Source organism: Pungitius pungitius, chromosome 18 (assembly GCF_949316345.1).
Source record: "Pungitius pungitius chromosome 18, fPunPun2.1, whole genome shotgun sequence".
In the NCBI taxonomy this organism is placed as follows: domain Eukaryota; kingdom Metazoa; phylum Chordata; class Actinopteri; order Perciformes; family Gasterosteidae; genus Pungitius; species Pungitius pungitius.
In genome coordinates this window covers 4,922,336-4,936,716 of record NC_084917.1, presented here as the reverse complement: position 1 = coordinate 4,936,716, position 14,381 = coordinate 4,922,336, and the positions used below count along the sequence as shown (strand labels likewise).

General features: G+C 47.6%; 2 protein-coding genes across 4 annotated transcripts; one reads left to right on the top strand and one right to left on the bottom strand.

Annotated features, from left to right (window-relative positions):
* Positions 1 to 455: 455 nt before the first annotated feature.
* Positions 456 to 5,912, top strand: LOC119226748 (alpha-synuclein-like). Of its 3 annotated transcripts, none has more exons than XM_037485001.2 (6): positions 456 to 696; positions 1,046 to 1,204; positions 1,350 to 1,379; positions 2,556 to 2,686; positions 4,962 to 5,033; positions 5,302 to 5,912. In XM_037485001.2, the coding sequence occupies exons 2-6, from the start codon at positions 1,084 to 1,086 to the stop codon at positions 5,320 to 5,322; spliced, it is 375 nt and encodes a 124-aa protein (XP_037340898.1). In that variant the 5' UTR covers positions 456 to 696; positions 1,046 to 1,083; the 3' UTR covers positions 5,323 to 5,912. The 3 variants fall into 3 exon arrangements, with proteins under 3 accessions (XP_037340898.1, XP_037340899.1, XP_062414786.1); XM_037485002.2 differs by having other exon boundaries at positions 457 to 696; positions 1,049 to 1,204; XM_062558802.1 differs by lacking the exon at positions 456 to 696 and having other exon boundaries at positions 937 to 1,204.
* Positions 5,913 to 6,256: 344 nt separating this feature from the next.
* Positions 6,257 to 13,959, bottom strand: nop14 (NOP14 nucleolar protein homolog (yeast)). Its single transcript, XM_037485000.2, has 19 exons — positions 13,778 to 13,959; positions 13,208 to 13,390; positions 12,473 to 12,607; positions 12,201 to 12,342; positions 11,648 to 11,793; positions 11,440 to 11,571; positions 11,224 to 11,346; positions 11,016 to 11,147; positions 10,589 to 10,925; positions 10,293 to 10,423; positions 10,130 to 10,215; positions 9,888 to 10,023; positions 9,646 to 9,747; positions 9,329 to 9,482; positions 9,067 to 9,226; positions 7,251 to 7,398; positions 7,033 to 7,151; positions 6,780 to 6,935; positions 6,257 to 6,686 (listed from the first exon to the last, which is right to left on the bottom strand). Exons 2-19 carry the CDS (start codon positions 13,388 to 13,390, stop codon positions 6,590 to 6,592), a joined length of 2,619 nt encoding a protein of 872 aa, XP_037340897.2. The 5' UTR covers positions 13,778 to 13,959; the 3' UTR covers positions 6,257 to 6,589.
* Positions 13,960 to 14,381: the final 422 nt, after the last annotated feature.

The following is a 14,381-nucleotide window of genomic DNA, read 5'->3' as shown; positions in this document are numbered from 1 at the left end:
ATATCAAAAATGTGTGTAATAAGGTATTCATAAAGGCTTATGGTAATAAATCAACAACTCACAAACCCTTTCTTGAAAAGTCCCTTTTAATGAACATTAGAAAGCGTGTCATATATAGTTGTTTTTAATCACATAAACACTAGAACAATAATGTAACTTAAAATTGTGTCACAATCTAATTATTCCGAGCCAATTCCAACATGACCTTCTAATTTGGGCATTGAGGACTTGCTTCCCAGCCTCTGTCAGCATCCGCACAGTGATCATCTCCCACGTGATCATTACACTGTCACTCACTAATTAGTAGTTTGGCCGCAGATGCATTCAGCCAACTGACGATTCATGAGCCGGCTGCACCTCCATGCTGTACACAAAGAGCTATACGTAATCCGTGCGTGTGCGTCTGTGCGTGCGTGTGTGTGTGTGAGTGAGAGAGAGAGAGAGAGAGAGAGAGAGAGAGAGAGAGAGCATCTCTTCTCTCGCATCAGCATCATTCATCGCTCTCTATCTCTCCATCACCGAGGCGTCTGTTAAACCTGTGGAGCGTCCCTCGGTTGAGAAGACAAGCGCGCGCGCACGCACGCACGCACACGCGCACTGTTTGAGCGTGTGGTTGTAGTTCGGAGAGAACAAACTGGTTTCACTTGAATCTCCGCCTCACCGCGTTCTCGCCTTGAAGGAAGTTGAAGCGAACAGGTGCGTGGACCGCAGCTCTTGTATTCATCGTTCTCCTCCATTGTGTTCGTGTTTATATATATATAATATAATCATGTATATATTTTTAAATTCAAATGCATAATTTATCGAAATGCAACGTGGTCTTTACAAATAAATGGGAATCAATAGAGAAATCCATTCATGATTTCTCAGTTAGGGCTTGAAACGCGTTTTCTACAGGTGGGACGCAGCATTCACACGAAGGAGAGAAAGAGAGAGAGAGAGAGAGAGGCACTGAAAGTAGGGCGGTGGCATCGTGCGCGTGTATTTCCACGGAGGAGCCTCCTCGCCGTGCTCAGCCTGATCCCGTGTGGTTTTCTCCTCGCAGCAGGGTTGCGCGTCGATTCGGAGCCGAAGCGAGCGGCGATGGACGCGTTCAAGAAGGGCTTCTCCAAAGCCAGGGATGGGGTCGCGGCGGTGGCGGAGAAAACCAAGCAGGGAGTGACCGGAGCAGCTGAGATGACGAAAGACGGGGTCATGTTTGTCGGTGAGTGTTCCGGGATTTTCATTTGATTTGTGGATGTGTTTTTAAGCCTTAATGAATGAGTGCATTTGTTTGATTTTTCCCATCAGCTGTGTACAGTTTTCTTCATGTTTTTTTGACTAATCGAGATTCACCTGCATCCTTTCAGGTAACAAAACAAAGGATGGAGTCACAACAGGTAGGAGGATGTATTATAGTTCTTTTTTCTGACGTTGGTCTAAAAAAAAAAAAAAAAAAAAAAACGAACCACAGTCCATTCATTGACATATTTTGTAAACTGAGCTGCTTGTTGGACACAATAGATCTTTGACATAAAAGAAGAATGAGTAATCTTACCGGATCCTCAGGTGGTCAATGTATTGTGTAAAGTGTCATATTTCACCGTCTTACTCCACATAGCCTGCTTAACCACCCCCCCACCCCCAGGGCCAGGCCCCTGCTATTTCTCATACATAACGAGCACAGGAGCCGATACAGGCGTCCAGGGAAATGGCTGCATTGTTGAAACATATCCGCGCGTAAAGTGAGTCATTTCAGATTGTGGTTGTACAGAATGTTCTGAGCCGCAAAGTTCTTTTCATCTCAGAGGTACCGGGCAGCCTACATTAAACCTGGGATCTGATGATCCACCTATAGGATGAGAATCCTTACAGCACAGTGCAGCTCAGGTGTCATTGATCCATTACAGAGCATTTGGTTCCCAGCCCTTTTGGGCTTGTTGCACCCCAAAAATAAAGCTATTTTTACCTGTGACCCCCGTGCAACTCTTTGTTTGGGCCCTGACCCTCAGGTTGGGAACCACTGGCGAATGCAATACATTCCGCACATGCAAAGTGACCCTGAGTTCAGCAGCTTTGAAATAATATTATGGCAATAAATGTTTCCCGATCCGGGAACCCTTCACACGACACAACAATGCATCGCTCAGAGAGCGAAAGGTGGGGTTGAAACTGGGTGGAGTCTGTGAAAGGAAAGTCCCTCGTGGGTAATTACCGAGGGTTTTTCAGGTCACAGAATGACGCGATCTTAAGCAGCTGTGTAAGGCCTTCCTACTCCAGGTAGAGCAATGCACACCTGATGCTGACACCTAATGGTTGGATTTGCCTTTGTTACATAAAAAAAGGAAAAACATGTTGCTTCGCTGGCTTTTAATCCTGTTTCTTTAGCACATCGGGTCGAACAATGCAATGTGTTTTAATTAATTCAGTACAACACCCACCGTAAAGGTAGTAGTCGAAGTCACTTCTATATCTGACAATCCTCTGGACCCCCACGGCTTCATGTGTTTTTGAGATGCATTCCAGACACGCCGTCCTCAAGCGGCCCTGCTTCTTTTTTTAACTTCCCCCTTCAGCCGTGTCTGGAGTGTCACAGGTGGGTGGAGCCATGGTTACCGGGGTGACGGCGGTGGCCCACAAAACGGTGGAAGGAGCCGGCAACATGGTGGTTGCCACTGGGTTGGTCAAGAAGGATCCGGCCAAGCACGTAAGAAAAGACACTGTTCATTTAAGCTTTAACTGAGGATTTTTTTTGGGGGGGGGGGGGGGGTTCTGGATATTGAATATTTCAGAATATATCTTTAATCTAATCTAAGAGCCACGGAGGCAGAAATAAAACATTTTTTTCATCTTATTTTCCTGAACGAATAAGAAAAATGAAAATGTCCAGTCTGAATTGGGCTCACCTGACCACACCACACGCCACACGCGGTTCTCACAGGTCAAAAGTGGTTTCCCTTTGGTCCTTTCTCATCCTCGGCCCCTCTTCTCTTCCCCATCGGCAACTTTTTTTTCTGATCCTTCGCAGAGGGAAGTTAGTATTTCTAAGATATTCTTGGAGGCTCGTCAAACATCTTTGATCCAATACCCCCGTCTTCACCACATGTTCCCTTTTCCTCGACACCATCGCAGACAAACCGACTCCCCCGAAGGAGCAGATGGCCTTCGTGCTCATGCTCTGCATCTTTCTTTCTTTTTTTTTCCTACACTCCAACCAAACGCTGTTCTCCTCCGAGCCACCGCGGTACCCCGTGGTGTGTATCGCCATTATTAAGGTGTTAAAATTGGACGATATTATGAGAGGACGTTTGTGTCTCATTTATAACACGGTTGTGAGTGGCAGGAAATGATAAACCAATCAAACGAGTCCCCGGGCCACGCCGACCCTGTGTTGGGATGTTTGTTGTGATGCCACGTCCCCTTAATTAGCACAGACACACACACACACACACACACACACACACACACACACGTCTGGGATCTGTGAAAAGTACCAGACGATAAAGATAAGATACCAAAGAATGTTTTTTCCCCCCCTTCCCAATGCAATAGCCGACATGGGGATGTTTTAATGAAGCGATCCAATTATTTTCCCCCCTCTACCGGTGCCACCCTTCATCGCAGACCTTTGCAGCATTTTGATGTTGTTATCAAAAGACGCGCGTGGGTTTGTTGCACAAACATCCCGTCGAATCCCTTCATCCCCGGGGGGGGGGGGGGCGGGGTTTCGGGTCATTAAAGCAGCTCCGTGGCCAACATTCAACCCCCGAGGGGTAAAACGCTGCAGCGAGAGGATGACAAAGACGACGCAGGCGATCAGGTGGTCGGACAGACACACTGGCGGTGTGCGTGACGGGTGCAGATGTGGTGCAGATGTGGTGCAGATGTGGTGCAGATGTGGCGGGAGCGAACGAGCAAAACACACGGATTAATAAAAGGGTGAAGAAAGGAGACGCCGCCGACGGATTGACATGCAGACAGCAGCGGATCGACAGCCATTAAACGTCATTAATATTGATATTGAGTAAAAAATGTATGCCAGGTTGAGAGAGCACCCCGTGGGTCCCCTGCGGGTCTGACACGCACACGCACACACGCACACACACACACACACACCTAGACGCCCCAAACAGAGGAAGGTGGGATGCTCAGTCCGATTAATCTCGTCCTCGAGTCCTTTCTCCAGCTCATCAGCTGCCGGTGACTCATATCAGGAGACAGAGAGGTACGGGGGAGGGGGGGGGGGAGGAGAGAGACGACGAGACGCTATAGGTGGCGTGATTGAGGGCAAGAAAAATGGTTAAAAGAGAAAAGAGAAAGCACGTCTGGTATTGCTTGCATCTTTTCAGCGACATGCAATAACCGGAGGCCCTCGGAGGCCCTTTGTGCGTCGACACGAAGCACAACGCAGGGGCGGGTGTTAGCTTGATTTAAAAGATATTAAAAGTTGGATTTTTGGCCTGGAAAAAAGCAGAAGTTGTTGTCTACTGGCAGTCCAGCTGTGTAGCTGTGTGTGTGTGTGTGTGTGTGTGTGTGTAAATACGGGAACAGATGGAGGCGTGATGGGTGGTGTTAGATGCGACGGCAGGGGTCGAAGGTGCAGTGAGCGGTTTAAGGTCATGCGAGCGCGTCCCGCACACACGTGCACGGGGCGCGTGCGCGTCAGACGCCCCCGTGCCCGCTCCCCGTTAAGGAAGGTCGGTTCAATGCCACGGTGTCATGGCGTCCCTTCGGCTGGGCAGGAGAGACGTCACACACACACACACCCTCAGCTTCTCTCCTTCATTAGCCGCCCTCTCACTCCAAAGGGCCCAAAGTGCTCATCGTGAAAATTATGAATAAAGGGACAAAAGGGAATTCGTTTACCATCCAACTTTCTGATTCCGCTTGAATTGTTACGTTACGGTAGTAGGTGCGTACAGATGTTGTTCTCGTGGTCTGGTGATGCATCGCTAAAACCATTCTTGATTGTACTTTCCCAGGGTGACGAGGCCTCAGCTGTACAGGACATGGCAGAGTCACCGGTTGACACGGACCCTGCTGATGCTATGGAGGTGAGGCTCGTCCACGCAAACGTCTACAGTCTAGTACAAATCTGCATTTGAACACGTTAACGGATGGAAGACTACTGCAGCACGAGGGACGTGTCCACACGACGCCCCGTTTGTCACGTGATCTGCGTAGCTAAAACAAAGCCACTGACACCATGGGACCATGAAATGATATAGAAATGTTGTGCGATGCGCAGGATTTAATGGCGTACTAAATGTAAACCTCGTCACCACGGGGGCCGTAACCACTCCTGTCCGTCTCGTCCCTCAGGACGACACCGACGACAACTGATCGGAGACGGGAAACGTTCCACGTGGCTCCGCCCAAGTCCCGCTGTGCCTCCTTTGGCCCTTTATGGAGTCTGTGCCCAACATCTGTGTGTGCGCGCGCGTGTGTGTGTTGTTTCGTATGTCTGTGGGTAAATGTTATAGAGAAAGAGATGCCGTGCATGTGTGTGTGTGTGTTTGCCTTTTACACATCGGTGCTTAAAGTGACCGGCTGTAATAACCGCGAGCACACGTCTCAGTGTCTTTAGTGTGTGTGTACGTGTGTGTGTGTGTGTGTGTGTGTTTATGTATGTTGTCGTCACCTGTGTGGCTTTATCAACTGCTCAAACATTTAAATGTCAAACTTGAAGCACCTAAGTGTCTCGATATTAATGAATTAACGTGATGTTTGATATGAAAGCTTAATGATATTCTCTATTTTTGTGTGTGCTGTCACTGTATTTTGCGGTGAACTACAAAGTGCTGAGCTATTCGTGCATTCATATGGTATTTTTTAATTTGTCACCGGTGTGATAAATATATTGCATTCTGAATGGACTTTTGGAAACCAAGAGCATGTAAAGGTGTTGAAATAAAGTCAGTGAGGAAAAAGGGGTCACTTGTTTTGTTCATTCGTGGAAACAACGGAGGAGCCAACAACAGTTTGCAGTTTTAAGGACTTTAAATCAGTTTGGTATTTTTTGCATATTTCGGTGCCCTTGCGTTGCTTCTTTTGATTGCTTACATACACTCATCAGCATTACAGCTACGTGTTTGCTGCTTTAAACTAGAAAAATATAGGATATATTAAAAAAAATTAAAAATACCCACAGTGACCAATCCATAGGTTTTATGTATTGCATTGCCAATCCTCTCATGACATGTTCACATTACTCTTACAGTGGGAACAGCCGTGCACTTTACCGAGCTCGACAGTAAAAACATGGAGGGAAAGCAGAGAACAGAAAGATGCTTCATTTATTTCTCTTCCAGAACATTATAGTGACGGGTTCTGAAAATGAGTATTAAACTGCTGCATTGACTGACACCTCCAACAACAGCATCCCATTTTGCATCAAACGCCTACTTCATGATATTTGACAGGTATTTGTCAAACATAAAAGGCGTGTCGTGACAAAGAAGTCGGATTTGTCCCAACCTGCCATTAAAAAACACAAAGTACAAAACGGCTCCTAATTCCACCGACGTCGACCTCAAACGGGCCCGTTTTCCACATCTGGACGCGACGAGGGAACGGCTGACTGAGAGTGACACGACGAAGAGCCCGTGCCTCACTTCCTCTTCATCCTCTTCAGGGCCTTCCACTCCCCCTCCTGAGTGGCCAAGCTGCCAAACAGCTCCCTCACTTTCCTCTTCCTCTCCGAATCTCTGCAACAAACACACGGCACGGGGGGGGGGGGGGGGGACACGTTAAGAGGCTCCTCCTTCCATTCAGAGACCAGTCGGGTCGTTTATCCGTACCTGTCCATGACCTCGGTGAGCTTCTCTCTGGCCAGGAAGCGCGTGTCCTTCCGGATCTCCCTCAGGGCGCCCTTGAACTCCTTCTTGTACTTGTGCTTCAGTCGCTCCTTCTCCCGCTCCTCTCTGGTGCAGCCACGTTTCTTTCCGTAGTCCAACCTGGCAGATAAAAAAAAAAAAGGAGGAAAATGTGTATTCTTTATCGCTTCGTTCCCACGCGGGGAAAGTTCCTTTTCGGACGACTTTTGTGTCTTACACTTCAACAATCTTGGGTGTGAGCAGCTTCATGGGAATCGGCTTCTTCTTCTCCAAGACCAGCCGACAGCGCGTCACAGCGGCGCCGCCGATGCTCTCCAGAATCTCTGCGCGAAGCTCCTGCCGCGGAAACAAACATTTTCACGTTTCTTGGGAGAAACCCGACGATCCGACACTTTGGAAGAGCGAGGGGGAAGCCAAACTCTCTCTGCCACCAACCTGCAAAAGCTCCGGTAACGTCTGGGCCGAGAGGTGCTCGGAAAGCAGCGTCCTGATTGGCCGAAAGACGCAGGTGAAGGACGCGAGGTCTTTGTAGAGCACACAGCAGCGCTTCACCAGGTCCAGGCAGGTGGACAGACACATCAACCTGCAGGGAGACAGAGGGTCACATCTGCACATATGTGGGGGGCCGGTCACGCTGTCACTAACATCTAGTTATCTAACCACACTTTAGCATCTGGCCATCACCACCCCCCCCCCCCCCCCCCGCCACAGCTGCTGCGTGTGTGTATGTGTGTGTGTGTGTGTCACTAGGAGGCCTGAAGGAAGGCAGGAATTAGAATACGACTGGGCCCTGTGTGAGAAGTGTGAGGAGCAGGAGTCACACACAGCAATCTCATTCAGAACAACGGCTGTTTGTAATCGGAAGCATTGGATAAATTATGCTTCATCGTTTACGTAATTTTATAATCCTTGAAAATGGTTTTAGGTTAGATAAAATATTAGATTGATCTCCTCAATAGATTCCATTGCTTTGACAAATAGTCAATCAAATATAAATTAAATGAATTTATCGTCTACACAAAGAGTTTTGGTCGACTGATTGTTTCAAGTATTCATTTCAGTCGAGAACAAATAAAAGATTATTCTCTCACACACCCTCCTCCTCCTCGGCTATGGGCCGCTAAAGCCTGTTTACCGGCTTTGCTTTGTGCCCACACACCAGCTGCTGTGTGAAACACACGGGCGGCTGAATAATCGTCTCCGAGCCGCGCGGCCTGTGCAGGTGAACGCCGCGCACTCCAACACACACCAGCCTTCATTTATGACATGTCGTCAAAACAACCGTTTAAAGTTGTGTTTGCGCTTTGGTTTCCGGTGCAAACGGAACACGAGGAGCAGCGAGAAGACGTTTTCTCACACTACAATGGCTCCCTGCCTCTCAGCTGGGCATGTAATTGTCTCTAGGCCACTGCGCTCTCCGGTTATTACACAGTAAGATCTGAATGGCCAATTAAGGCACTCTGAGATCCGTTGCCTCGGAATGCTGTGTCCCGGATGGGCGGGGGGGGGGGGCGGCATTATACACACGGGGTAACAAAGCAACGTCGGGGGAGGGCTTTGACAATAATTTAGAAATCCGTTTTTGGAAAAGTGAACACATGGAGGAATATTTATATCTCAGATAAGCCTGGATGGGGCGATTTGTCCGCCGTGTTACATTGAAAGATGCGCTCCTCTTGTGCGCAGACAGGGTACAGAATCTCTCATTTGTAACACGGGGGTAATGTGACACTTGGGTTGCTTGTGGCACATCAAGTGGGAGTGTTCCCAAACTTCTCTGTGCACTTTGGCCTATCTTGAATTTTCTTAGTGTTGATTAATAGTAATCGTGGCTCTAGAGAAATATGCAGATGGTCATCACATTATTATACATTTATTATTGATTCAATGTTGAGTGTGCCTACCTAGATTATTCAGTAAAATAACTGAATGAATGTTGTGGCTTTATAGGTAAACGTGTAAACATGTCAATTAATGATTTATTTTGCCAGCTGTGTCCCTTTTTCCAGTCACGCTATACTAAGCTCAGTCATGGACCTCCTTGCTTTAGCTTCATACTCAACTTACAGACATTAGTGGTACTGGTTCATCTCATTCTACTCTAAGAAAGTGAACAAGCAGAATTAACAAAATGTCGAACAAGTTCACAATACAGCTCCAGTGCGTCTGATGCGTTCAGAGAGGCGCAATGTCAACTCATAAGCAAAGGTTGCCTCACCCCCCCCCCCCCTCCCCTCCCCTCCCCTCCTACCTGTGGTGGTCTCTGTCCAGCTCGCTTCGGGGTTCCAGGTGTCGGGTCGCAGACAGCGGAAGGCTCTTCTTCGTCCAGCTCTTGCGGGACTCGGAGTCCGCCAACACGAGCAGATCGCTGCACCTCCCCGTTGGCCTGAAGGGCGGCACCACCGTGTAGCCTGCAACACGAGGTCAGCGGCTCGTTGAAAAAAAAACGCCATCCGCACAGAAGAAACGCATGGGAAAAAAATAAGCGTCGTTAAGGGTGAGGGGCGGGCTACCGAGGGACGTCTTGTCCTTCACGGCCAGATGCAGCGTCCCAGCCAGGAAGTTGACGAGCTCTGGCAGGAAGCGCTTTGAGAAGGTGACGTACTCCACCGCGAGACAGCACAGCACCAAACCCGACGTCACGTCCTGCAAAGATCTCACCGGACACTAAAGGACGTACAAAGCATGGATTCAAAAATTTAAACGGGTACGACGATGGCCTTCCAATGAGTAATTGAAGTAGATAGAAAGAATTTTCCTACACAAAGAAAATTCACAATAAAATGAAAATGACAGATGGGAAGAGAAGGGCTGAAACCAACTGGCGCACCTTGGTGAGCGCCTGGCTGATGTAAAGCAGCGCCGGAGTCGTGACGGGGTGTCTGAAATCTGAGGTGGGAAACAGCAGCCCCGTCACCTTCAGGTAGATGAGCTAAAAGACACAAGAACAAAAACCCACTGGAGCAAGTTGGTCGTAGACAGAGGAGAGAAGAACCCCTTCATCAAGGGGACACAGCCCCTTCGGCCGAGGACACAACGGATGTTTAGACCATCCGAGCAAATAATCCATACCATGTCCAGCGCTGGGAAAGGAACATGCCCTTTGACCTCAAGCACCTCCTCCACGCTATGACCAGCGTCTGCAAAGATGCTCTGCATGGCCTTACAGGCAGCTTCTGGAAACATCTGACACATAGTGTACAACTCTCTACAGGAGAGAGAGAGAGAGAGAGAAAACGCTGGAATGATCAGAGCCGTTTGTTTAGAGGACTAAATATTTGAATCTTTGAGGAGCTTAAATTGTCTGAACTCACGGTATGAGCTTATCTACGGTGGCGAGTTCAGGTGGACTCCTGGTGGCCAGTTCTCCGATGTACTCCAACAAAAAGCCAAACATTTTCTGAGAAAAGACAAAAAAACATTGTCAGTGCCCGAGGGCGACGGACTGGGCCTAAAACCTGGCGGGAGGGGCACTACCTGCAGTTTGAGCTTATTGCCCACAGCCAAACTGGCGTGGTTGCTCTTCTGAGTCCTGGCCACAATGAGGCGCTGGTTGTCAGGGGTGTGGCCCTGCAGCAGAGCCTTCAGATCACTGTAGCTCTCTGGAGCTAAGAGAAGAAGAAGAAGAAAACGGGAGACTGGTGACGATACTCATCTGAGCAATGTCTCAAATTCAGATGAACAAAGATCAACCTTCAAAAGAAAGCTACGACGCTAACGCTACTTTGTGTGTTCTGAGCATAGTTTTTGGTACATGTGTACAGCGTAGTCACCAGTAAATGTGTACGGGAGCTCTGCTTTGGCGGCTTCCTGCTGGGCCTTCATCTCCTCTTTGCTCAGGCTCGGTTGGGCACTGGTCTCTGTTCTCTCCTCATCGTCGCTTTCCTGCTCGGACTCCAGGTCCGAGTGACCATCTTCTTCATCATCGCTGCCCTCCTGCTCCCCTTCCTCCTCCTCCCCATCTTCTTCTTCCTCCTCCTCCTCCTCCTCCCCATCTCCATCCCCCTCCTCCTCCTCCACCCCCTCCTCCTCTCCACTGTGTCCCTCTTCTTCATCGTCCTCTTCAGCCTTATCTTTGTCAGCCTCCTCTCCGATGTTCCATTTGCCATCCTGGACTCACAAAAGAAATGGGAATTAAACACCTTCGGCACTAACAAAGAACCCTTCAGTTCTTTCACACACGGACCGCTTGTCTCCCACCTGATAAGACAGGGTCTTCTCGTCGTCCTTATCCAGGATGAAGCCGTCGTGGAGGTCATCAGCAGAGATGTGGCTTTGACTCTGTGAGCTCTCCCCGACCTCGTCCCCCATCATCCTCCTCAGGCGGTCGGACTAGGAGGAAAACAGAGCATCAAAAGGGTCTGCCAAGTATGCGACGAAAAGCTGTTGGCGTCGCGATCAAACAAACCTCTAGTTTCTGCAGCTTCTCCCTCTCCTCCCGGGCGAGCTCCTCCGGGGTTTTCAACTTCTCCGAGGGCTGAGCCTTCATCTCAAAGACCAACTCTCTGACCATCATGTCATACTGTTCCAGCTGCAACGCACGGAGAGAGAGAGAACAGAGAAACGGGTCAATGAAAGCAAATGGTGGAGGAAAAGCATTTTCTGGAGATGGTTGTGACCCTACCTTGGGCTTCTCCTCCTCGGCACGGTCGCCCTTGGGCGTCTTTTTCACCATCAGAGCCTGGATGCTCTTCCACTCCTGGTCCAGCTTCTCAGTCAGCTCATGAGACTCCTCTTTACGCACTTGTCGCTCCCGCTAAAAAAGTGAAAGAATATTTAAGTTAAACTCATCTGGACCTCAAACAAATCTTCGCATAGTGCTTCTGCCTCACCTTCTCCTGCTTGGACTTCTGGATGAGCTCTTCAATGAGCTCCTGTCTGGACTTGGCTCTGTAAGTTTCTTCCCCGTCATGCTGCTCCCCTGTTTTCTTTCTCAGGAGACCCCCTCCTCCTCCAAAGTGGGAGGCCGTCAGCTCAGCTGGATGATAGAAAAAGACATTTAGTCACTATTATGTATCACATTTATATGTCAAAAATCTTAGTATGGGCTGGAAATTAACCCTTTTTTTTAAAGCCGTTTTGGCGTTTTATCATCATTAAAAGCATAAATAAGTAACGCAGCTTGCTTCCTTCTCTACTCAGCTAAACTCACTCCACTATACGTTTACAAATATAAACGTATACGATTTTTGCTCATTATCATGGTCTGAATATTAAATTGAGAACCTTTAACTGAAGGACAGTGATCGTAAATATCCCAATATCAACCAAGGACAATGCAGGGAGGGAAAAACTGTCAGCCAGTTATGATTTATGTTTAAATCTATAAATATGTTCACGATTCAACTTTGTCTGTTTGGTGTATCGGTCATCAGCAAAACTCACCTGATAAAAGACCTTTCTCTTCAGACTCATCATCGCTGTTCACAGCGTCGTTGAATTTCTCCATCTCCGCCAGCGACTGGCCGTAATGAGTCAGCTCCTCGTCCTCGTTCAAGTTGTAAAGATCCTTCTTATCGTGGACGCGCTGAATAATAAAGCAAAGTTTGGCCGGGAGTTTAGACGACATCGTCCAGAAGGCCAGACGTCTTGAGTCCTTGGGCAGTCACTGAGTCTATTGAAAGGTGTCTGGTCTAAACCATAACAGCAGCACTGACCTGTCTCTCCATCGCGAACCTCTTCAGGATTTTGTCTTCGGGTGCCATCTGGGTGTCGTACTCCCCGAAGCGCTTGTCGATGAATTTGCTGGACCTGCCCTTTTGTTTGTATTCCTTCAGGAGGGTTTCTTTTCTCTACGGATAAAAAAAAGAAAGAAGGGGAATTTCATTTGTTGAGAACAAGAGTTATGTCAGCGTGGCACTGATCAATTTAGGTACAAACACATATTAAATTAACAACATCATATATTTAATGCAGTAAGTGTACCAAAACTTATTTCATCCTCATTTGAAGTTGCACTAAGTTCTGTTCATCTGTACTCGATGTCCTCACAAAGCGCTCGGCCTCCTGCAGAGAATCCCTCTCTCAACGTGATACTGAGATCACCAGGCTTCACAGCACAGATTGTGCTAGAGATGATGAGCTGTGACCCACGGTTGTACAATACAGTGTCACTGTACAGTACATTCATTTCTCAGATGAAAGAATCTTTCATGTTTAAAGCAGGGTCTGGTTTACTTTTCTTGATTCTGCTGACATCGCCCACACTTTTGACCTTTTGTAACTTTGATTTGCCGCTACAGTTTCAATATTCACTAACTACATTGAATACTTTAATAGACATTGATAATGTATTCAACAGCAGCTCGTGTGAATATTTGTTCTGGCTGTGTGATGAGAGAAGTTATTGGGATGAGGCAAAAAGCAACGCCATCAGATTTCCTCTCACTTACCTTGTTGTTTGCTTTGGATCGAGACACCCCGGGCAGACCCACATCGTGCTTGCTTTTCCTCCCCAAAATATCGAATTTCTTCCTGTTGACTTTCACCTCGAAGGGATTGTTTTTGATTTCCACGGAGGTCTTGGCTTTGCGGACCTTGTCGGCGACGCTCCTCTTCTTGGGAACCTTCCCCATCTGGAACAGATGTGCGAGGACGGATTGATTGATTGAGCTCACATAGCTTAATTCATACAGTTATTTATTTCAAACACTTCACCAATTAAACGAACACTGGGTAGCACGGCGTTTGGGATACGTGCTGCTATCACGGTGACGTCAAACACGCATCAGTTACGGGAGCTAACACTTAGCTAACTGTTAGCTCGCTTATTCTATTTTTTGGACGGACTGACGTAACGTGATCATTACGTGTTTGACCTCGCATGTGCTAATGAGAGCAAAGGCGTCAAATGGGACGAAAAGGAGCAATGTGTGGCAAAAACGTTACAGCCCAAGTTAGCTAAATTAGCTTCACTGGAGTTCGTAAACAAACTGACATTATCCCACGGAGACGGAGTTTACCTTTCAGCCGAGTGGAGGCCTCGACTTATTAAACCGCGGCACAAGAAAACATGCGGCAAAGCGGCTTTGCCAACTCCGAATGTAATAAACAACACTAGTATTGCTTTACTATCCACGTTGCTTCACTTGGTTAGGTTTTCCAGCGTGCACCAGTCTGGGGTGAAAGTTCAAAACAAGGAAGAAAAGAGGAGCTACTTCCGGTATGAGTTTACGCTGCAGCGCCCCTATCGTCTAAAGAAGTTCCTCCTTCAAAATAAGAGCGCGTGTGTAGAGTAGTTTACACACAAAACACTGAGAATTATTAATTTGAATGTCTTATCAAACTTTTTGGAATAGTATCTGTAGGTGTCCTGTCGCGATGGATTGGATTTTAATCTGTCACGCACGGAGAATTAGTCCCACTGACTTTGGTGAACACACTTTAGGTTCAAACGAAATATCGCACGATTAGATTGATTGACCTGACATTTCAAAAGTCCTAAAAGAGAACATATGCCAAAATCATAATCCTGATTGTTAGTATTGCAAATGTTAAGAGATCTTTGAACAGTTACTGAGCTGGACTAAAATGATCATACAATATTTACGCTAACAAACGATTCGG

What these genes read in the sequence shown, in the direction of transcription:
- LOC119226748 (XM_037485001.2), top strand. Translation starts at nt 1,084, where the DNA reads ATGGACGCGTTCAAGAAGGGCTTCTCCAAAGCCAGGGATGGGGTCGCG. An exon ending in AGAAGGATCCGGCCAAGCAC is followed by an intron (nt 2,687 to 4,961) that starts GTAAGAAAAGAC and finishes GTACTTTCCCAG; the next exon opens with GGTGACGAGGCCTCAGCTGT. An exon ending in ACCCTGCTGATGCTATGGAG is followed by an intron (nt 5,034 to 5,301) that starts GTGAGGCTCGTC and finishes CTCGTCCCTCAG; the next exon opens with GACGACACCGACGACAACTG.
- nop14 (XM_037485000.2), bottom strand. Translation starts at nt 13,390, where the DNA reads ATGGGGAAGGTTCCCAAGAAGAGGAGCGTCGCCGACAAGGTCCGCAAA. An exon ending in GATCCAAAGCAAACAACAAG is followed by an intron (nt 12,608 to 13,207) that starts GTAAGTGAGAGG and finishes TTTTATCCGTAG; the next exon opens with AGAAAAGAAACCCTCCTGAA. An exon ending in TCAGCCAGGCGCTCACCAAG is followed by an intron (nt 9,483 to 9,645) that starts GTGCGCCAGTTG and finishes TACGTCCTTTAG; the next exon opens with TGTCCGGTGAGATCTTTGCA.